Below are 20,694 nucleotides of genomic sequence, written 5' to 3' on the forward strand. Positions count from 1 at the left end.
AGATAGCAGTGGATGTACCCTGGCATACTCGTCACCAGGTTATCCAGAAGCTACAGACCATCACCGCCTTCAATAATGAGTTCAAACTCAGGCCAATCGGGAGTCAAACGGGCGGCTTCACCCATGGATCTACAGCAGCAGGAACGTCGAATTCTGCAACTGAAACAAGCTCGCGATGCCAATGGGTTCAGAATACGTCAACAAGACCTCGATAAAGCCAAGAGTGTCTACGATCAGATGGGCGGCAAGGACTCGCATGACTCAACACTCGTCCAAGGCAAGACCATTCAAGAAGAAGAAGCTGAGGGAGCTAGGTATATCGTGGAGGGGAAATTGCGTAAGGTGCTGCCGTACTATTTCACATACTTGACATATTGCAAACTTCGATGGAGGGACCGGAAGTTGCTAGACGTTTTCCTTGATGAATTTAGAGATCGTACACCGGAAGCGTATAAAAAGGCCATAGAAACAGGCATGGTTTGCATCAACTCCAAACCTGCTGATTTGTCTACCGTGATCAAGAATGGAGACTTGATTAGTCATCGCGGATATCGACGCGAGGGTCCCGTGAGCTCAGCTGAGATTAAAATTGTTCATGAAGATGACGATTTGTTGGTCGTTGATAAGCCCTCGGGTATACCTGTTCACCCCACGGGGAGGTATAGATACAACACCGTGACCAAGATTTTGCAGCATGAGATGGGTAAAGTTGCCCACCCTTGTAATAGACTAGACCGGTTGACTTCGGGGCTAATGTTTTTGGGCAAGACTGCTCACGGTTCAAATAAGCTTATGCTCCAGATTAGAGACCGAAGCGTGTTTAAGGAATATATTGCACGTGTCAAGGGCAAATTCCCTGTGGAAAAAGAAAAAGAAGGTGGCAGTGGTGGTGGCAGTGGTACGGTTGTTGTTGATAAGCCGTTGTCGACCTTGAACAAGAAACTTGCCCTAAATGTTGTGGATTTGAATCGGGGGAAGGAGGCTTTGACCGAGTTCAAGAGAATTTCATATGACCCCGTCACGAACACCAGCGTAGTGAAATGTCACCCCTTAACTGGTCGCACTCACCAAATTCGAATCCATCTACAGTATCTTGGCTACCCCATTGCTAATGATCCCATATATTCTAGTGCTCAAGTATGGGGCGAAAACTTGGGTCGCAACGGAGAAGCCGATCTTGAACAGGTGCAAGCAAAGTTAGACACCATTGGCAAATCCCGGGCTGCATCAAGTTGGATCCACCCTGAGCAAGATGGAGAAAAATTGACTCATGAAACGTGTCCACACACGGGACTTCCTTTATATTCCGACCCTGGTGTCAATGATTTGGAGTTGTGGCTCCATGCGCATTTGTATGAGGCACTCGATGGAAGCTGGAGTTACAAGACACAGTATCCTGAGTGGTCCGTTGAGTATAGCAGGAAATTCATGGAGATGGCCATCGCGGAAGCCGAAAAATGCGGCGAGACCCAAACACAGTTCAACGTTGGTTGCGTTTTGGTCCACGATGGCAAGGTCATCTCCACGGGCCACTCACGCGAGCTTGAAGGTAACACACACGCTGAGCAATGTGCATTGGAGAAACTTTTTGCAGAGACGGGCAAGAGGGACGTGCCCCCTGGAACGGAATTGTACACCACGATGGAGCCTTGCTCGTTGAGACTAAGCGGCAACTTGCCATGCGTGGACCGGATTCTTGCGCTCCCGAATATAAGAACCTGCTTTGTTGGAGTTCTCGAGCCCGATGTGTTTGTGAAAAACAACCTGTCTTACAAAAGACTCAAGGATGCCGGTGTTTCTTACGTACATATACCCGGGTATGAAGAGAAATGTCTAGAAATTGCCAAAAGAGGGCACGAAAAGATTAAAACATAAAGGAAAGTGAGGCGGGTTTATTCCTCGGATCATATATTAAACCATCGTATATTTTGTTTTTTTGTCTTTTTTTTTTTTCTATTCTTTTTCATTTTCCATAATTATTCATGTTCGTCGTCGCTTGATACGTCGAGGATAACTTCTTTTCTAGCGTACATGTAAATATTCCTTCTTCGGTTGCTATTTGATACAGTATTGGTTTCGCTTGAGCCTGTACCGGAGTTGGTGTTGAACATATGCGTGGTGTACGAGTTCTTTTTGTTAATGTTGCTTGCCTCAGGTTCAAGTTGCCGTGGCTCTTGGCGCTGAAGTAGTTGTTCGTTTGTTTGTGGTCCCGACAGATTACTGGGCACACTAACGGACCGCGGAATGGCAAAACCAGCTGCTATTATGTGGTCTGTTAATGATATGAACTTGTGTTTAGAGACGTGTATCGCATTCAAGACCTTTTGAGACAAGTTGGGCTCTTTTGCAGTCTTTTCTTGAGAATGCGGCAGCTTCAGTTGCGAGTTGCTCAACCTTTGTGCTGAACGTCTACCGCCCAGTCTGGGACGTTCAACACCAGCGTCATCTCTTCTTGCGGTGTTATGGGGGTTAGCATCATCTGTATTTCCAACCCCACGCAGTGGACCTTCGTGCTGGTTTCCATTGTTGTTGTCGTTATTTTCGTTATTTTCGTTATCATCATCATCGTCATTCTCGTCACTTGGAGCTTGCTCTTCTACAAAGAGCTCAAATCTGTCCAACTCATAAGATTCATCCTCGTAAAATCTTCTTCCCAATACCCCTTCTTTTTCCTTTGCCTTCATGATAAGATTAAACTTGTTGCACCATTCCCAAGGGATTACCACGCCAATAACGTAATTGACAACTGAAAATATCTCAGATAATTCATAAATGAATGCATTCGACACGTCGGCAATAAAAAAGGCCACCGGGCTGTAGATCAAAATCAAGGTGAGCAAAGTCAAAAGCCATATTCTTCTGTTTGCAATGATTAGTTTAATCTTACTGATGAAATAAACGGTTATTATGGCCGCGTAACATAAAGCCATTGCGATTCGCACCAAGTAGATAAACGCCGGTAGGATGTCGCCTGCTTCATTCTCCGTGGCAAATGTATGAAACAGGGAGATGCTCCATATGATCTGAGACATTAGCGTAGCAATGATACCGATGTAGAAGGTGAGCCGTTTATCCTTTTGTCTTTGAAACAATCGCATAATGATTTGCACTTGGTTGATTTGAAGAAGGAAAACCACAATCAAGTCCATTATATTAACGGCATTGTTTCTGTTGACGTCATTCAAAAGCTTGGCCCCGTGCAAGTATCCTTCTCGCTGTTGCTCGTGCAAGGTGATGATCGACTTGATCACCACCAAAAGAATGTAGACCGAGGAGAGCAAGGTCGACCCTTTTAAGAGCCAAGAAGGCTTGATGGTGTAGTTTGTCAACACAAAGATGGTCAAGAACCAAGTTATCACCGCCAGCACTGATATAGCGTACACGATCGACACAACACTGTAGCTGAAGGAGCCTCTCGAGTTATTCTGGGTGTAGTCTTCCCACGACAGGGCCACCACTGGAAGAGGCTCACTGAATTTTTCAATCACCAAGCCAACGTTGGTGTTGAACACGGGGATGGAGCTCTGATAGCAGTTTTGCTGGTAAACAGCTTGCGAAATGTACTGCACGGGCCAGTCAAACACGTGCGAGACAATCATACCTTCGTTTAAAAGGATTTCCTGACACGAGGGATAAGCCTCACCGCTGGCCCAAGTATTCTTCCAATAGATCATTTCCTACTGCGTGATGGAGTCCGTTTAAGGGGGGATTTCTCCTGTCTTCTTGAAAATAGTGTGATGAGTCCGACTTCGAATTCGTGTCTAGCGCTGCTGTTTCGGATGCTTTTACTGCTGTTGCTGCTGCTATTGATGCTGCCATGTATAGCACAGATTGCATCTACGTATCTAGCGGGTATGATGATATATCGGTATGCCTGGTTAGCTTTGGATACGTCAATGTGCTTGTAAAACAATGGAATGATAACTCCGGTGGTTCTTTCGCTCTTTTGTCCAATTTGGCCTGATGATGAAAATATCCCATCATGAAACCAACAGCAAGAGTTGGATCTCCTACAACTTTTGCCAAATCAACCCGAATTATATACATACACAACATAGATATCCACATATATATACGGCTCATAGATCCAGCATAGGCTGAGCATAGATCCAACCCTTTTCCACCGGCCTTCAAAACCAACTGATAGATTTTTTTTTTGTTCTGATTTTGCACTGGATCATATACCGATGGAGCTGCTGTTGCTGCGTCCTTAATATCTACTACTTTTATAAGGATAACCACTTGCAATTTCAGATTTGCCCCGATATTTGTCCTCCCCTTCCGTATTATGACCACAGCACGCAACTCGACAAAGTACAGCCGGTCATACAAAGACGAAGATGACGCGGAATATAATAGAGGAAGCCAGCATTTGAAAGTGCAATCGAGGAATCTCCATGGCCACCAGCGCAACGGGTCGACTTACTCTAGGAGCATTTCGTTGCTTGACATCTATTGCGCCGAGAGCCCGTCTAGAGCAACTGGCGACTCGCCCAGCGCGAATGTCGGCAAGCTAGACGATGACGAAATAGACAGTAACTTGGCTCAGAGCTTGGACGAGTTGCAAATCTTGAGCAGCAACGAAAGTGTCGGCGCTAGCCCTGTGGCGGCTTATGATCGGTCCAACTCGACGCTCATTGGTGGAAACTCGTATCTGGAGCGACCCAGCAGTATCATGTACGTTAAGCCCACCACTGCCAGCGTCGAGCGCGAAGTGTTGAACTCAAACGTGGATAGATATGGCTTCAAGAAAGTGTCGACGCTAAGCAAGATCACCGCGCCTCAATACGATCGATGGTTCAAGGAATACTCCGACTACTCGCTTCGAAGGAAGAAGAAATGGGAAATCTTGATGAAGAGCCATGGGTTGGGTTTGAAACTTGGACACCCGCAAACGCCGGCTAGTTCGGTAAAGTCCGTGGAGGACATTCCCACTCGTTTCCCTCCCAGATCCGACAAGGTGAAGAAAATGGTTAGACGAGGCATACCGGCAGAGTGGAGAGGCAACGCGTGGTTCTTTTACGCGGGTGGGTATGAAAGACTCAGCAAACACGAAGGACTCTATGACCAAGTCGTCCGGGACACGGCCAATATAAAGAACAAAGACACCGAGGTGATTGAACGTGATCTTTTTCGGACTTTTCCAGACAATATCTACTTTAACGCGTCCTTGAGCGCTGGTGGCGGCGGCAGTCCAAGCAGCAGCAGCAGCAACAACATCCCTGGAGCAACTTCGAGCAACGAGGAGACACTCCTCATCAAGTGTCTACGTCGACTATTGGTTGCGTTTGCTCACTACCAACCGCAGATTGGCTACTGCCAGTCTCTCAATTTCTTGGCCGGGTTATTGTTGCTCTTCATGAGCGAAGAGCGTGCATTTTGGATGTTGGTGATTTTGACCGAGCGTATCATTCCAAAAGTCCATGCGGCAAACTTGGAAGGTGTCCATACCGACCAAGGTGTGCTAATGCTCTGCGTAAAGGAGTACATTCCGCACTTGTGGGGTATACTCGGGACAACGTTTGAAGGCGAAAAGCTTCTGGAGGACAAGATGCTCAGCAGGCTCCCGCCGTTGACGCTAGTGACTTCTTCCTGGTTCATGTCGGTCTTTGTGGGAGTTTTTCCCATTGAAACTACGTTGCGGGTGTGGGATATCTTGTGGTACGAAGGCTCAAAAACAATTTTTAGAATATCATTGACTATTTTCCAACTATGTGTTGACTCGCCGGAGTTCCAGTCGAGACGAAGCCACGGTACCGATGAAAGTGAGCAAATTGAACTATTTCAGCTAATGCAGAATTTCCCCAAAAACTTGTTGGATCCGAACTTGGTGGTGGACCATTGTTTCAAAAAGATTGGAGGCTATGGGTTTGGCTCATTATCGCAGGACGAAATAGACAGATGTCGCAGCTTTGTTTCCAAACAAAGGGAAAAATTAAACTCCAACAATAGACGCAAGGATTTGACGGAGATGACACCAGAAGAAAGAAACAGCTTGGTAATTTCTCACGTGGATGATGGGAACATCCACGATGTCTACGGTTTCCATCGACCAATCATGAGCGGCATGTTGTGGAATAAAAGCATTAGCAACAAAGTAAAGAAAAAGTTTCAAGCCAAAAAGAAGGACTAACATCAGGCCAGCTTAGGCCAAGATGAATTAGAAAGTAGCTTCCAATCATCTAGTATTTTCTTTTATTTTTTTATTTTTTTTTTTTGTTCAAGGAACGGTTTATATCAGGTATCTAATAAAGGTTTTTATAAATTGCATCACTCGTCAATACAACGTCTTTCATTTGGGGAACGTCGTGGACTCGAACAATGTCAACATGCTGCTCAATGCACGAGGTCACCGTTGCTGCTGTAGCCATCATGCGATCGGTTGCGTTTTCGGTCTTGCCAGTTATCGTGCCCAAAAATCTCTTTCTCGAGGTGCCGACCAAAACACTCATGCCGTTGAAGCTGAGGTACTTGCTATCGGCCAAGTCGGGCGAATCTTTGACTCTTTGGTTGACTTGGATAGAATATTGTTTGAAAATGGAAGCGTTTCTCACGATGGCTATATTTTGCTCCATATTCTTGGCGAATCCGACTCCCGGGTCGAGTATAATCTGCCATTTCCTCACCCCATGTTTAAAGCTCTTGAGTATCTGCACAGAGAGTTCTCGAGACACCCCATTTAGCATATTGTTGAGATGAGGCGTCGTGGGTGACACATCCTTCTTATCGACATTCGTTGGATCAACGACGAATTCAACAATGTCGTCATTCTCGTTGGCTTCGTACTTGGTCAATTTGGACATGGTCTGCAGTGTCCCTCGCGTATGGTTCATAATGTACGGGCAACCGTATTTTGCAACCACGTCAAATATGCGCTCATCGTAAAGCCCCATTGATATATCGTTGATAATGTCTGCGCCAGCTTCTAAGCACTGCTCAGCTACTGTGGCTCTATAGGTGTCAACAGAAATCAAGCACTGGGCTAACTCTGCATCACCAGAGGCTCTGATTGCCTTGACCAAGGGCAAAACTCGCTCCAACTCCTCCTCCTCGGAAGGTTCAACGCTGCCGGGACGTGTAGAAACTCCACCGATGTCTATTATTTGCGCACCGTTCCTTGCCATTTGTGCAGCCTCCTCAACAAGTTGCTCCAATTTTTGACCAAGAAACTTGCCACCATCACTGAACGAGTCTGGGGTCATGTTCAAGATACCCATCACGAGAGTCGGCGACTGGAAGTCAATTTGATCAAATTTCAAAATGTTGGATTTGGGGTCTCGCTTGGCAACAGGCACAATTTGTAATAGCTTGGAATCCTCCTGGACGCTTTGATCGGGGGAATTACCCAAGAGCTGTTCCAAATGACTATGGAAAGTCTCTGCACTAATTGGATGGGTTTGGTCGGGAGGCACCAATTCGCATAAAGGCTGAAGCACAAATGTCCTTTCCAATACCGACTTGTGGGGGATAGTCAAGTCCTCGGTGTTGATGACCACGTTATCGTAGACGACAATGTCCAAATCAATGGACCTTGGTCCATTGTCAAACTCCTTTTCTCTCAGCATATGCACATACTCGATTTCCTTTAAGAATTTGAGCAATTGGGCAGGCGAGTGGTCCGAGAATTTAACTTTAACTACTCCATTTATGAAATCTGGCTGTTCCAAGTGGTACATTGGCTTGGAAACGTACAAAGAAGACGTTGATTCAACCTCAATATTGTACCTCTTGAGCAAATCCAATGCCTTGGAAATGTTTGCTACTTGATCTCCCGTATTTGAACCCACAGCAATGAAAGCGGTGTGAGGCCCATTGTAGTTCTCTACACCGTCACTTTCCACGGGCATATTGAATTGTTTTTGAGAAGAATCGGCTTCATCTCCGCTCCCAACAACTATTGGCGGAAGATTAGCGAAATTAGAAGCCTTCATTGTGGAACTCACACCGACGCCTTCAACATGGCTGAATGCGTTTGGTTTGGCAACGGTGACATCCAACGACTCAATCCCAAATTTGCCGTATTTCTGAAAAGCCAATTGGCCAATTTTAAACACCAATGCCTCCACTGTTTTGAAATTGGAAGTTTCAACAAAGTTGACAATGTCGGCCGTGATTGTGTGGAAGTCCAAGCTGGGGTCATCCTTGGCGATTTTGAACGCAAGGTCAAGATCCACAATCTGCTTTTGAAGACGTTCAAAAGTGAATACCCCAATGATTGCCAAGAGTCTCAACTTGTTGATCTTGTACACGTCGCTGCTGCTCTGAGCCTCATTGCTCAGCTTAGACCGAACAAGTCGATACTCGACACTTTCAGCCCGGATCTCCGATTTGGGGCTATTCACAACAACCTCGGCAGTTTCACCTCCGCCGTTTTTTTCATCGAGGGCAATTGCGCTCACAGCTTCTGCAATGTTGCCCAAGGACTTGAAATTCTTGTGCTCGTGCGACCTCAAATAATCAGAGATTTTCCTCGTCAACACGGCATAATTAATACTGTATTTCAAATTATCCGTGACTGATGCCTCGTGGAAATCGGTGTTTAGCGACACGGAAACGTTGATTGGTTGTGGAGAAGGCCGATTCCACGCGTCTTTACCGGTGATTGCAATGGCCGAGATATCTTTGACAAAAATCTTATCGATCGCCATAACGCGAGATGTATGCAAGGGACGTTTTAGTAAGAATTGTCCAAACAGGACTAGCCTGATGCTGGTTTGAAAGTTGCACACTTTGGAAAACAAACCCTTTTCTGAGTGAATTGAGAAGTGAAAAGTCAACCAGATTGGCGATGGGAATGGTGGTCAATTATTTCAAGGTGCGCGGTTGCCAGATTGCGTGTAAGAGAGAATGCGTGGGGCCGGAGGTGGTGGTAGAAATTGCAAATCCGTGCGTTGGTGATTCAATCCACCAGAAGACATGGATCTTGAGATGGTTGGGGGTATATGGGTGTTTATTTTTTTCCCACATGAAGATTTGGGCTCACATCGGAGTCGGTTAGACATGGGATGAGTGGCGGTTAAATCAAAATACCGTCAACTCTTGATAATCTCGACCACATATGAGCCGTAGCCAAGGGCACTGCAATTGGTGTATTTTTCTTTTCTTTGATGTTTCAGGGTCCAAGAGAAAGGAGAGAGGGAGAGAGATATCAAACAACGTCTTCACGAAAGTCTTTTTCATAGATCAAGGCTAGTTAGCTTTTCAAAAACATCGTTCCCGGCTCGCCTCCGCTTAGCAGCTCTTTGCTCAGTTTCAGCAGAGTCTACAAACTCCGACAAACTCTTTTGGCTGTCGCCGTGTTTTTCTTCCTCCTCTTCTTCCTTGATCTCACTGTCCCTGGGCAGATGATAGACAATGTCTAGACTCGACACATCATCGACCAACTCCGTGGCGTTGGCAATAACGGCTCCATAGTCCACAGTCTCGCGACACACTTTTTTAGCTTTGTCGAGTCCACAATTCATATCTTCCATAATCATACGAATAATCACTTCAGTAGCTAGCACCTGGATAGCGAAATTGGTAATGTTCCAGTAACTCACCGTTTTGTTGTATTTTGCAGTCTTGGCCAATTTCTTATAAAACAACTCGCTCACATAGTGCCCAATCACGGATTGCCTTTCTGAGCCATAGTAGCCGGCGTAGTATTGCTTCCAATCAACCCTGGCCATTTCCAAAGTCGACATGGTCTCATGAGACGATTCTACACATTGGGCCTTGGCCTGTTTGTAGTAGGTTGATTCGATTTTCCCGCGAAGAATATCTTGAACCACATCGAAATATTTCGCTGCTTTCAAGAGCAATTGCTTGCGCGAAGTGATGGGCTTTGGTATCTTTTGATTTTTATATTTCCTCTTAATCGTCTCCTGGTCTCCAAACTCGGTTATTTGGAAATTACCCGGCGCGTATCGCGCGTCTTGCTGCTCGTCTTGCTGCTCGTCTTGCTGCTCGTGGTTATCCATAAAGGGGTCATCATCCAGGGTGCCCTTTTCAAACGCTGTGTGGACCCTGTGAGTTGCACTCAAATCGAGCGACAGCTGCAGCTTCAAATTCTGTTTTGGGAGACTCGGAGTCGTCATCTTTTTGATATCGATGATACCCAAGCGCTTGCAAGGGTCATTGACTCCGTCCACCTCGTTTGCTGTGGGGAAATCGTCGAGGGTGCGAGCGAGCCCATCAAAAGGCAGCTCGGGCGGTTCAGAATTCCACCGCAGACTCAGCTGGTACCCGTCCTTGTCTGAATGAACGCAAATACGTGATTTGTTCATCTTGGTTTTCCTGATGTACTGTTTGGCAGGGTTCGAGAACATTCTCTTTGTAGGCGATCCTCCTTCTCCTTCTCCTCCTTCTAGTTCTATTTCTTCTGCTCTTGCTTCTGCTTCTCCTCCTTCTAGTTCTATTTCTTCTGCTCTTGCTTCTGCTTTCCTGGGCTTAGTGATGACGCACGTTTCCGAATGAGTTATTAGGGGATTGTTTCGTACATCTGACGGCGCTCGACGTGAATGATAAGTCAAATTTGAAAAGTCCTTCTTCATAAGCGACGTCTGCTGTTGCTGTTGTATCTTGCGAGCCGTTGTGTGAACTGATAGAGTTATCAAAATTTAAAGGGTAGTCCTTTTTTTTCCACTACGCGTCTTTTTTTCAAAACCTACTACTAAAATACATGGCATTGAATAATGCAAACTATTATACATCTCTCTGTCTCATGCTATGCTTTCTTTTTTTTTAAGATACTATTGAGGTGGGTGTTGTTGTTGTTGCTGCTGCTGCATGGCTTGCATGAAAAACTGCGCCATCTCGGGTGTAAACTGAGCTGGGTTGGGCATACCTTGAAATTGTGGTACTTGTGGTAATCCAACTGGGAGCTGAGGCAAGCCACCATATGCAGCTTGTTGTTGTTGTTGCTGTGGTTGGGCATACTGAGACATGGTTTGCTGGTGAGTATTATCTCCAAACAAGTTCTGCAACGGGTTAACTGACGATTGCTGATAAGTATTAAACTGCGGCTGCTCACCATGGTGCATCTGTACTCCTCCTGGCATCATGGTGGTTTTCACAAAAGCGTCATCTGGCTCTCCAGGCCTGTTGGATTTTGGTCCGTTTCTTGCCGAGTTTGTGGGCATCTTTTTCGACATGGCCTTCGACGATAATCCACCTCCAACTTCGATATCGGGTTCATCTACAACCATACCGCTGGCCATGGGCTGGCCACCGGAACCACCCCATTGCGCCTGGACAAACCATTTTCGATCTGCCTCGGTTAGACGATCAATGGGGATGATCGAGACTCCGTTTTGATAGTTGCAGCAGTCTCTTGGCCCAAAGCCAACACCCCAACGAACCCGCAAGGGCAACGCGTTATCTCGGTTGAAAGAGGTTACAACTTGTTCAGCCTCTTTTCTCGAATACACCTTGACAAAGGCTATTTTCTTGTCGTTGTTGAGAATCACCGATTGTACTTCTCCGAAAGCACTCAATGCCTGAGCAATTGCTCGTTCGTTCATGTTTCTTGGAACTCCGCCTAAAAACAAAGTTCTCGAAAAGACTCTGATGGAGCCCTGAGGAATTGAAGGATCAAAACCAACATTTCTTGGTCTATAGTGAGGAGTTCCTGGTAGATTCATCTCGCCTCCCATCTCCGACGGACGTACAAAGCCAGCGTCGTTGCCCAGTTGATTCCTTGAATTCTGGTAAAGCTGTTGTTGGGACATGTGATGTGCAGGTTGTTGAAAGGATTGCACCGGTGAACGGTAACTTTGGTGGCCGCTACCACCGTGACCCCCACCACCACCATGTTGTTGTTGTTGTTGTTGTTGTTGCTGCTGCTGCTGTTGCTGCTGCTGCTGTTGTTGTTGTTGTTTGAGATGCTGCAAATTTTGTTGAAGAGCGAAAACCGAGGATGCTCCTGGGGGCGATTTGGCGGCACCGGCACCAGCAGCTGGAGGTGAGCGCATGCCTCTCAACGGCGATCTGGATCTCGATCTCTTGTGGAAACCCTCTTGGTCTCTCAGACTCATTCTAGAGTTGTAAGCAGCCTCCGGTGGTGGTCTTGCATGGCCCGCGCCGCTGCTGTTGTTGTTGTTCAGCATCAGATTCAACATGTTGAGAACAGATTCACTATCAGAAGGGGTGGAAATAGCAGGATTAGGTGCCGGCTGGTTAGCAGATACACCAGCCAAAGCGGACAACTGCGACAAGATATTCGAAGCGTCGCCGTTGCTGCCAGAGTTGACTGTGCTCGAGGACCCTGACGAGTCAGATTTGTATGCGGCACCGCCTTGAGCCAATGATGTCAACGCCAGTAAGATGCTCGAGGAGTCATTGCCCTCAGCAGTGGGCTTTGTTGGCTCAACACTTGTCTTTGGCGGACTTCCCGGCGGGGTGGTCGACTTGAAGTATTTTTCCTTCATACTCTTAATAGTCTCCAGCTCAAAAGTCTGGTGTTTTTCCCAAATGTCAACCAACTTCAGGATCTTTAACCTGATTGATGGGTTGATCTGATACTCCATGGTATCATCTAGTATGCTTTCGATCAACTCACCAATCTTGTACACAGCAGACGCAAACGTCCCTTCCTCGGCAGCAGCGTCAACTACTTGACCCCGGGCGAGCGCCTCATCCTTATACCTTCTGGCAATAGCGTCCACGACATACAAGGTGCCCAATTTATTTGCAGTTGGTGAAGCTTTACAACTAGAATAAAGAGCAGCAATAACTTTACTTTCCTTATCCTTATCGAAATCGGTGAGCGCGATCTCCACAAGGGCTTTGATTCGATTACCTGAAACACCCGGCGGTGGCAAACCTGGCAATTCCTTGAGGATAGACTCAAACTTCTTCATGGACATACTATATTACCTGATTATCTTTCTCTTCCAAACACCTCTTTTTTTTTTATAGATATGTATGTGATTGTGATTTTTACTATCTCTATTACGAAGCAGACCCGATTTTAAAACAAAAAATACGCTACTCGATAAAGAAGATGATTTCGTGAATGTACAGTTTCCGGAATTTTTTTAATCCCTTTTTTTCAAGCAAAACAACGTTGAAATCCCACCCTCTCGAGGCTATATATCTAAAACAATCAAAATGTTTTGTTTCGTTTCGTTTTTGTTTTTTTGATGTTGGCTTACTGTTTAACACCTGATTGGCAACACCTCTCTGGGTTTTTGTTTTCTTAAAAATTACTACTTTTTTGACTTACTAATACCTCTGTTGAGTACTTGTTAAGACTGAAGTTTCGATGTTGACGTGGTTATCTCAAGTGAAAACTCTTGCTGGAGCAAATAAAAACAACATAAAAAGAGGCTGGAGGGGGAGGTTTGATGATGGTGGATGGTATGTGCTGTCAGTTTTTTTTCTTTCCTCCTCTTGATTGGCCACCCGTCGTGAAACGAGGAAGGAAGGGGGGGGGCGAAATTTGGCAAAGGTACACGATTTCACCCTACTCTGGCCGGGATGGTAGCTCTCTAGTCCGGGCCAAAAAATTTTCAACTTGCACATTAAACCCAGAAGCGGCGATTGTAAAAACCCAGTTCGAGTCGGTGATTCTAGGAGCTTGTCAAGCAGGCAAAAAAAAAGAGGAGGATTGAAGGATGATGGTCAAGAATGGACCTCTTCTTAGTAGGATCGTGAGACTCTACTCGAGTCACGCAGCCGCTGAGTCGGCAACGCCCACCATTTCGCTGACGTTGATCTTGTCGCGTCCACCGGTCATCACGCATGAAGCATCGGCTTTTGAGACGCAATTCTACAAGTACCAGCTGGAGCTATGGAGAAGGCTCATGTGGACTTTTCCCAAGTGGTTTTACTTTAAAACCGGCACCTTGGCCGAACAGAGATACAAGGTGATCAACAAAAACCCCGTGAGTGACGACAGAAAAGTCTTGTTTCCGCGCGGAAGGCCCGATCTTAGACACCTGAGAGATAGACGTTTCCGGGAATACATAAGGGCGCCAAAGACGTATAAAGAAGAAGACGAGTTGGTTGGCATTGACCAAAGCGAGCAGAAGGAGAGTGAATTGACAAAGAAGATTGTGCCAAACTCGAGAACCACCGAGGCTGACCGTTTGAACGACACCACGTCGTTGGAGAGACAATTGAGTCGGACTCTTTTCTTGGCTGTGCAGCGCAAGGGTGAAACAAGCTGGAAGCTACCATCATTTAAAGAGCAGCCGGGAGAATTGATCCCGCTACACTTGTTGGCTGAACAGGGGCTCCGAAGCATTGGAGGCAGCGCGATCAACTACTTCAATGTGGCAAAGACCCCATGTCATCATGAAGGAGACGCCAAGTCGAGGGAATACTTTATCAAATCGCACATACTATCGGGAGTGTTTGAGCCACAATCGGAAGATATCAAGTTCCAGTGGCTCACCAAGCAGGAATTGAAGGACTCACTACCCAAGGAATACTATGAAAGGGTACTGCATTTGTTCAACGATGTTTAATGACGACAAATTTTCACATTTTCACTTTTCACTTTTTTTTTTTTGTTTTTTTTTGGTTTCTTTGTTGGTTTTTTTTTTCACTTTGTTGGTAATTGTAAATAGAATAGCATTTGTTGTGAAAAATATCCACCATTAGAAACCCATCATGGCGATTGTAGTGTTCACTTTTGGTTTTCTTTTCTATTTTTCTCAAATTCATTCTAGTATACTAAAATTTTATTTATCTACAAATCTTTCTTGCCCTTCATGGCTTGTTGTGCGGCGAAAACGCTTCTATCCAATAGAGCTCCCACCATCAACACTCCAGCGATTGAGCTAACTACACCCAAAACAAACCCCGACCATGTCTTTGCGTATTTTTCGCGATTGATGATTTTGAGGGGCGAGATATCGAAATGAAAAGCGACACTGGGTACGCCGCCTCTCGCGTGCAACGTGTGTTTGTGATCATCATCCTTGCCACCAGCTAAAGGTCTATCGTGCGTAATGACGGAAAACTGGTTGGTATCGACTTTGTGCTTGCCATCCAAGCTTTCAAATCTGGTTGATACGATTTTCAAATAGTAGTTGTTTATGTGCGCCTTTTTGTGCTCCAAGAATTGATGTCCATCCAAGGGTGCGATGGATTCCGATACGCCTTTTGCGGTGAATGTGGGGGTGTTTCCAAACGACAAGTGGTGGATAATGTGGTCAAAGTTGAACAGATCTTCATATTTTTGGTACAAGGACAAGTCGTGGACATGGCGGCCGTCTTTGGTCATGGATGCCCCAGGAGCAAAATCCATGGTGCCCGCGACGCGGTTGATCTTGGCAGTTCCCTTGACCCTGCAGCCTTCCTTGCCATTGATTCGTTCCCGCAATTTCAGCACGTAGCCTTCCTTTTCGCACTGCTCGATGTTTTCTCCATCGAAAAATTGCCAATTAGCCTGCGCGTAGGCTCTTCGTACTGCGGCACAACTGTTGCAGCAGAATTGGTTTTTATCCTGCGGCAACGCCCCGTAACACGATCCACATTCGCCCTGCTGGTTTTCTTCAAGCCCCTTGCACACTTCCAGTAAAGACAAGTCTCTTTTCAACGCGGGCTGGTCGTCCAAGATCTCCAACGGCGGTCTCCTGTCCCTTTTCACGAGCCTGTATTTTTCCAATCCCGAATTGATGACATCCAATTTCAAGTCCCCGGTCTCGTCAAACAAGTCAACCGAGACCAAGTCGCAGGGCAAGTTCAAAAATGAAATATCCATGTTGATGTCCAACTGCTTGTTTATATCTCGATCAACCACCAACTCAGGAAGGGTCACGATGGTGGTGTAGTCGATGTACTCGTTTCGTATCAACATCAATGCCACCAAGCAGCAGACTAATGTGATTATACCTCCCGACGTTGTTTTGATTCGGGCATCCTCGACGGTCTTGGCAAACGCATCCAACGATATCAACTTTGGCCGAGGATAGGACATCTAAAATGGAGGACAGACAGATGGGAGAGGTATCGACTGAAACGTAGATGTGGAAAATATGTTACGTGGTTCTAGCTTCAACTGGTGTGGGCGCGTGGCATCAAGATTTTTTTTTTTTTCATTTCCACCCAACGCCGCGAAACATCGAGATCTGTACGGATCTAAGCGGCCAGCCATTATGAAAGACTGGGGAAGAGGCATTCACCACCACAATTGACGGAAGCCACGTATAAAACATATTTGTGAGTTTAGCTTTGCACTTCTACATATAGGGCGTTGTTTTTTTTTTTTTAGTTGTTGTTCCTGGATGTCGCAAAGTACCAATGGGCCATCAACTGAATCGGCGATTTCTTTTTTCAAGAATCTATCACCAAAGGTGATACGAGACAAGCCGTTACCAGGCCAAACATCGGCGTCTTCGGAGATCATAGCCATTTCAATCAACTTGTGCGGCACACGGCTAGTCGCGTCGAGAACAGACAAATCGTTGCGAATGTGGAAACTAGTTGACGATAGAGTGGTTGACCCAGCGATAATCGAGGATGCACATTCAAGAGCAGTGGAGAGTATATCCTGGGATCCCAACGCGGAATTCACATTTGCCACCGTTGGCAGAGACGAGTACATTCGAGTATGGCAGGCTTCCACGGGGAAACCCGAGAACATGATCAAGACGAGCTCGACGAATTTGAAGTTGGTGCGATATTCCGCTGATGGAGAACTACTAGTCGCCATTGACCGCGACTCAAACGTGTTTGTCTATGCCCCGAATCAAAATTTCAAATTGATGGCGGAGTTTAAGCTCAGCGAACACGCGTACGACTTGAAATGGTTCCATTACGAACACGAGTTTTTCGTCATTGGCTTGCACGACGGCTCCTTGCCCGTGTACCAAGTGGTCACATTGCCCAATGGGGAAGTGGAAATAAAAACCAAGACGACGCTTTTGGGGCACAGATCCTCGGCAACCTCGATTGCCATCTCGCCAAGAGGCGACTACTTTGCGGTTGGCGCGAGCGAAGGTATCATTAGCCTTTGGGACTGTTCCAAGATGATAAACCTGGGTGTGATTGCAGACGTGGACGAGGTAGTCGCCTCGTTGGACTGCAATCACGACGGTTCGTACGTGGCCGCGTCCTTCGATAAGGACTCAAATGCTATCATCTATGACAAAGCTAGTGGGCAGAAGGTCTTTGAGATTCAAAATAGCGTAAGCGGGAACATGACTTTTAGCAGCATATGCTGGTTTCCAAACAAAAACGCCTTGGCCTATAGCAGCGATTTCGGACTCACATTTACTGTGATGTTGCCAATTTCAAAAATCGAGACCAAACGTGCTGCTCCCACAAAGGGTCCCATGAGAAGAAACTAAGAAAGGCTGAAGCTGAAACGATACAAAGCCACATACCGAAGCTGTTTGTTGCAAAAACTTACCGAAAGCTTGCTCCAGACTGTATTTCTGTAGATGCAAAAACCCGTGTATCTCTTGGTACATAGAAAGGATTTTACTCTCTCGGGTGCAAAAGAAACAGATTTAAAAAAAAAACAGTCCGGCGGAGATATTGACTCTTTTTGTTACGATCTCAACATCTGATGTATACTGTAAATATACATGGTCCAAGCTCACTTAGGTCCAGCATCGTGGCTACGTAGGCTGATCATCCCAGCAGGCATCGTTCTCGGACTAGCCTATTTGAATTTTGCATGCAATTACTCGCTAGGCTACAAGGAAATCTACCAGCACCACTCGCACGCCTCGGCAATCTTGTTGTGGATAGTCAATGGATTCAGCCAAGTTTGCATTTTCGTCTATTGGTACTTGACCGTTGCTGTTGGGCCCGGCAAGTCGCCGCAGTTCCCCGCTTTCAACATCCACAATGAATTGGAGTCGGCACACGCGCAATACATGCCGGTGCCCCATTTGTTCTTTTGTGATGAACTGGGGTATCCTTATTACGACTCCAACACGCAATCGATAAAGCTAGAGAGGACTTTTTATTCAAAACATGTTGGGTACAATGTGCTCAAATACGACCATTATTGTCTATGGATTGGCACCGTGGTGGGGTTGACAAACTACTTATATTTCTTCAAGTTTTGCATTTGGCTCCTTACGTTTTTCGCCACCATGTTAGTTTGGACCGCGGTGTACACGCACCCTTCCATTCGTCGACGAGGCGTCATTAATCATAATTTCATTGTGGTGTACGTCATGTGCGGGTTGTGGTTGTTGATGATTGGAGCGTTGGTTGCGTCGCATGTGGTTTACGTGTGTTTCAACATGACGACATTGGATGACTTGACAAAGAAACAGCGCAGAAGGTACCAGAACTGGCAGAGTAGGAGAGGAGGAGGTGAACTGAGCAAGCCGAGCGAGCCGAAATTGGGCTGTATCAGGCCGCGGCTTCCACGGCAGGAGAATGGTGCTCGATTTGTTAATGTTGAGCATGGGGAGACGCGAGTTGTTGTGAGGTTCGATGTCAACGATTTGCCTTTTGATTTGGGGTGGAAAAGGAATTGGATCAACTTGGTGCTCAACGGGAACCGAAGTCGTGGTCGTCTGGAGTCGTTTTACACCACAGCGAGGTTTACCAGGAGCGTGGTTGTGCTTTTGGTCCCCTTTGTTGAGCTTTTGTGGAGGTCCCCGCCTACCTCGATGATGATGAAGAGGCTGAATCTTGCCGAGGCGGGAGCCAGCTATCTTGAGTCAATGAGCTCCCAGTGGGAGTATTATTCCGAGGAATTGAGCCCCCGATTCTTGGAGATGATTCAGCTCAGGATATCAAAGGGAGACTGTCATCTGCCGAGCTATTTAGTAAACAAGGAACTGTTACAAGAGACTGTATAGACATTAGAATGCATTGTACTTTTACTTTTACTTTTACTTTTATAGTTCACCTTTTTCCTAGGAGTTCTTGATGAGCAAAGAGAAAGGAAAAAAAAAATACCCCGTATTTTTCAATCTGTTTCGATTCCATATATATAGAGTGTTACTCTTTGATTCATCAACATTTATATGGACTTTGTGGGCGAAATAGTCGAACACGAGACGGAGGCACCCTTAGCTCCAACCGCTCTTAATGCAACCAGTGGATTCCCCGACCCGTCAAAGCGGAAAGTGTCGAGATGGAAGCAAAATAAACAACAAAGTTCACCCAAGCCACCACTGACAGCCGCCATTGCGCCGCGCTTTGAGCCCACCGGCAACGATTCCAGTTCAGAGATGGAACGGATCAATAAGGAGAATACGGATAAGCTTGCGCGTATGTCCAATGATGAGATTGTCCGCGAGCAACAAGACATTATGAACCAATTCGACCCCAAGCTTCTAGAGGGCCTCTTGCGGCGATCCAAGGCGAGAGAAGGGGCCGCGAACGAGATGGCGAGTCCATTTGCTCATCGCGAACACGGGCACGAACATGAACATGCCGAGGGATATAACGGGTGGATTGGAGAAATAAAGACTGATCAGGGTTTGAGGAGTATCTCGCACTTGGACAAAGATGAAGCTGCGCAAGTTCTTGGAGATGTTGCCCATGACTCTGAGAAGAAGAAGGTGACATTTGACGACTCGAAAACTGAGATTGTTGAGGCTGAACCACAAAAGCAAGATGAGATTGCTCCCGATGGATACCAAATTGGAGAGGATGAGCTCGAAGAAGGAGAACAACAGAACAACACTGTGCATTTCACAAAGCCCACCTCCGAGGAAATCGACTTGGATGACCCTCAGTTTTTCGATAAGTTGCATGAAAAGTATTATCCTGACTTGCCCAAGGAAACGGAAAAGCTTTCGTGGATGACGACGCCAGTGGCTGCACAAGTCTCGACAACCTATGAAAGCATCTCGGATATGAGATTTGATTTCAAAGGAAACTTGGTCCAAATCACCGTAGATGATGAGGAAGAAACAGAAACAGAGGGAGAAGAAAGAAAAAACAAGGGCATTCCAACTTATCTTGGATTGCACCATCATTCAGAGAACCCGCAATTGGCAGGCTATACCTTGAGTGAACTTGCTCATCTTTCCAGATCAGTCGTTGCCAGTCAACGGAGTTTGAGCATACAGACCTTGGGTAGGATATTGCATAAGCTCGGCTTGCATCAGTACAATATCTTGCCCATCCCCGAGTCCGAACAAGATGCGAATTTAAAAGAGATGGTTACGCATTTTGAACAGATGATGTGGGATTTGATTGATCAGTTGAGAATCGTCGACTCTTTGACAGAGGCTGCCGATGAGAAAAAGACAAAGAATCTTTCGGTGCGCAGTTATGCTATTGAGGCGTTGTGGTTGTTGAAGACCGGTGGCGGTCCGCCCAAAGCCTCTACCTGAACAAAATGGGAGATGAAGAGGAACAATAAAAAAAAAAAAAAAAAAAAAGGAATGTTCGTGATCAGTGTATGGTTCCACCCCAGTCAAAACAAAGTCGAGGTGAAACTCTTTTCTTCTTACGTTGCTCAAGCAAAGCCAAAAACCCACATTCGAAGGAATAGCACTGATCCCAGCCCACAACGAGTAAACAACAAAAGAAAAAATCAACTCAAAACGAGAAGATCCAGCTGCTGCCTCACAGTAGAACCAAGCTCAGATGTCACCCTCCCCCGTGAAAAAGACTTGAGAAAAGAACAATTTCAAATGGGATCGAAGAACGAAACTACCAAGACTCTTTGCAGAAGCTAACGCGGAAACAAAAACTGTCTCCAGAACTAGTGCAAATAAAGTTGGCATGTAGATGTTAAATTACATTGACTTGCAAGTCGAGCTGAATCTGATCCGGTAG

At 46.1% G+C, this 20,694-nt stretch overlaps 11 protein-coding genes across 11 annotated transcripts; 6 read left to right on the plus strand and 5 right to left on the minus strand. All coding sequences in view use genetic code 12, as the record gives it.

The window, feature by feature from the left end:
• Positions 1-12: 12 nt before the first annotated feature.
• LODBEIA_P56610 (uncharacterized protein) lies at positions 13-1,875 on the plus strand (the record flags this gene model as incomplete). Its single annotated transcript, XM_066976018.1, has 1 exon — positions 13-1,875. One exon carries the CDS (start codon positions 13-15, stop codon positions 1,873-1,875), a length of 1,863 nt encoding a protein of 620 aa, XP_066832599.1.
• A 101-nt stretch (positions 1,876-1,976) lies between these two features.
• LODBEIA_P56620 (uncharacterized protein) lies at positions 1,977-3,674 on the minus strand (the record flags this gene model as incomplete). The annotated part of the gene is made up of 1 exon (XM_066976019.1): positions 1,977-3,674. One exon carries the CDS (start codon positions 3,672-3,674, stop codon positions 1,977-1,979), a length of 1,698 nt encoding a protein of 565 aa, XP_066832600.1.
• Positions 3,675-4,288: 614 nt separating this feature from the next.
• On the plus strand, positions 4,289-6,133 carry LODBEIA_P56630 (uncharacterized protein; the record flags this gene model as incomplete). Its single annotated transcript, XM_066976020.1, has 1 exon — positions 4,289-6,133. One exon carries the CDS (start codon positions 4,289-4,291, stop codon positions 6,131-6,133), a length of 1,845 nt encoding a protein of 614 aa, XP_066832601.1.
• Positions 6,134-6,245: 112 nt separating this feature from the next.
• LODBEIA_P56640 (uncharacterized protein) lies at positions 6,246-8,648 on the minus strand (the record flags this gene model as incomplete). Its single annotated transcript, XM_066976021.1, has 1 exon — positions 6,246-8,648. One exon carries the CDS (start codon positions 8,646-8,648, stop codon positions 6,246-6,248), a length of 2,403 nt encoding a protein of 800 aa, XP_066832602.1.
• A 528-nt stretch (positions 8,649-9,176) lies between these two features.
• Positions 9,177-10,535, minus strand: LODBEIA_P56650 (uncharacterized protein; the record flags this gene model as incomplete). Its single annotated transcript, XM_066976022.1, has 1 exon — positions 9,177-10,535. The coding sequence occupies one exon, from the start codon at positions 10,533-10,535 to the stop codon at positions 9,177-9,179; it is 1,359 nt and encodes a 452-aa protein (XP_066832603.1).
• Positions 10,536-10,733: 198 nt separating this feature from the next.
• Positions 10,734-12,848, minus strand: LODBEIA_P56660 (uncharacterized protein; the record flags this gene model as incomplete). Its single annotated transcript, XM_066976023.1, has 1 exon — positions 10,734-12,848. The coding sequence occupies one exon, from the start codon at positions 12,846-12,848 to the stop codon at positions 10,734-10,736; it is 2,115 nt and encodes a 704-aa protein (XP_066832604.1).
• Positions 12,849-13,598: 750 nt separating this feature from the next.
• Positions 13,599-14,453, plus strand: LODBEIA_P56670 (mitochondrial 54S ribosomal protein mL46; the record flags this gene model as incomplete). The annotated part of the gene is made up of 1 exon (XM_066976024.1): positions 13,599-14,453. One exon carries the CDS (start codon positions 13,599-13,601, stop codon positions 14,451-14,453), a length of 855 nt encoding a protein of 284 aa, XP_066832605.1.
• A 224-nt stretch (positions 14,454-14,677) lies between these two features.
• LODBEIA_P56680 (uncharacterized protein) lies at positions 14,678-15,910 on the minus strand (the record flags this gene model as incomplete). Its single annotated transcript, XM_066976025.1, has 1 exon — positions 14,678-15,910. One exon carries the CDS (start codon positions 15,908-15,910, stop codon positions 14,678-14,680), a length of 1,233 nt encoding a protein of 410 aa, XP_066832606.1.
• A 307-nt stretch (positions 15,911-16,217) lies between these two features.
• LODBEIA_P56690 (uncharacterized protein) lies at positions 16,218-17,282 on the plus strand (the record flags this gene model as incomplete). Its single annotated transcript, XM_066976026.1, has 1 exon — positions 16,218-17,282. One exon carries the CDS (start codon positions 16,218-16,220, stop codon positions 17,280-17,282), a length of 1,065 nt encoding a protein of 354 aa, XP_066832607.1.
• A 240-nt stretch (positions 17,283-17,522) lies between these two features.
• On the plus strand, positions 17,523-18,758 carry LODBEIA_P56700 (uncharacterized protein; the record flags this gene model as incomplete). Its single annotated transcript, XM_066976028.1, has 1 exon — positions 17,523-18,758. One exon carries the CDS (start codon positions 17,523-17,525, stop codon positions 18,756-18,758), a length of 1,236 nt encoding a protein of 411 aa, XP_066832608.1.
• A 168-nt stretch (positions 18,759-18,926) lies between these two features.
• LODBEIA_P56710 (uncharacterized protein) lies at positions 18,927-20,246 on the plus strand (the record flags this gene model as incomplete). Its single annotated transcript, XM_066976029.1, has 1 exon — positions 18,927-20,246. The coding sequence occupies one exon, from the start codon at positions 18,927-18,929 to the stop codon at positions 20,244-20,246; it is 1,320 nt and encodes a 439-aa protein (XP_066832609.1).
• Between the last annotated feature and the right edge of the window lie 448 nt (positions 20,247-20,694).

Source organism: Lodderomyces beijingensis, assembly GCF_963989305.1.
Source record: "Lodderomyces beijingensis strain CBS 14171 genome assembly, chromosome: 7".
NCBI lineage: Eukaryota > Fungi > Ascomycota > Pichiomycetes > Serinales > Debaryomycetaceae > Lodderomyces > Lodderomyces beijingensis.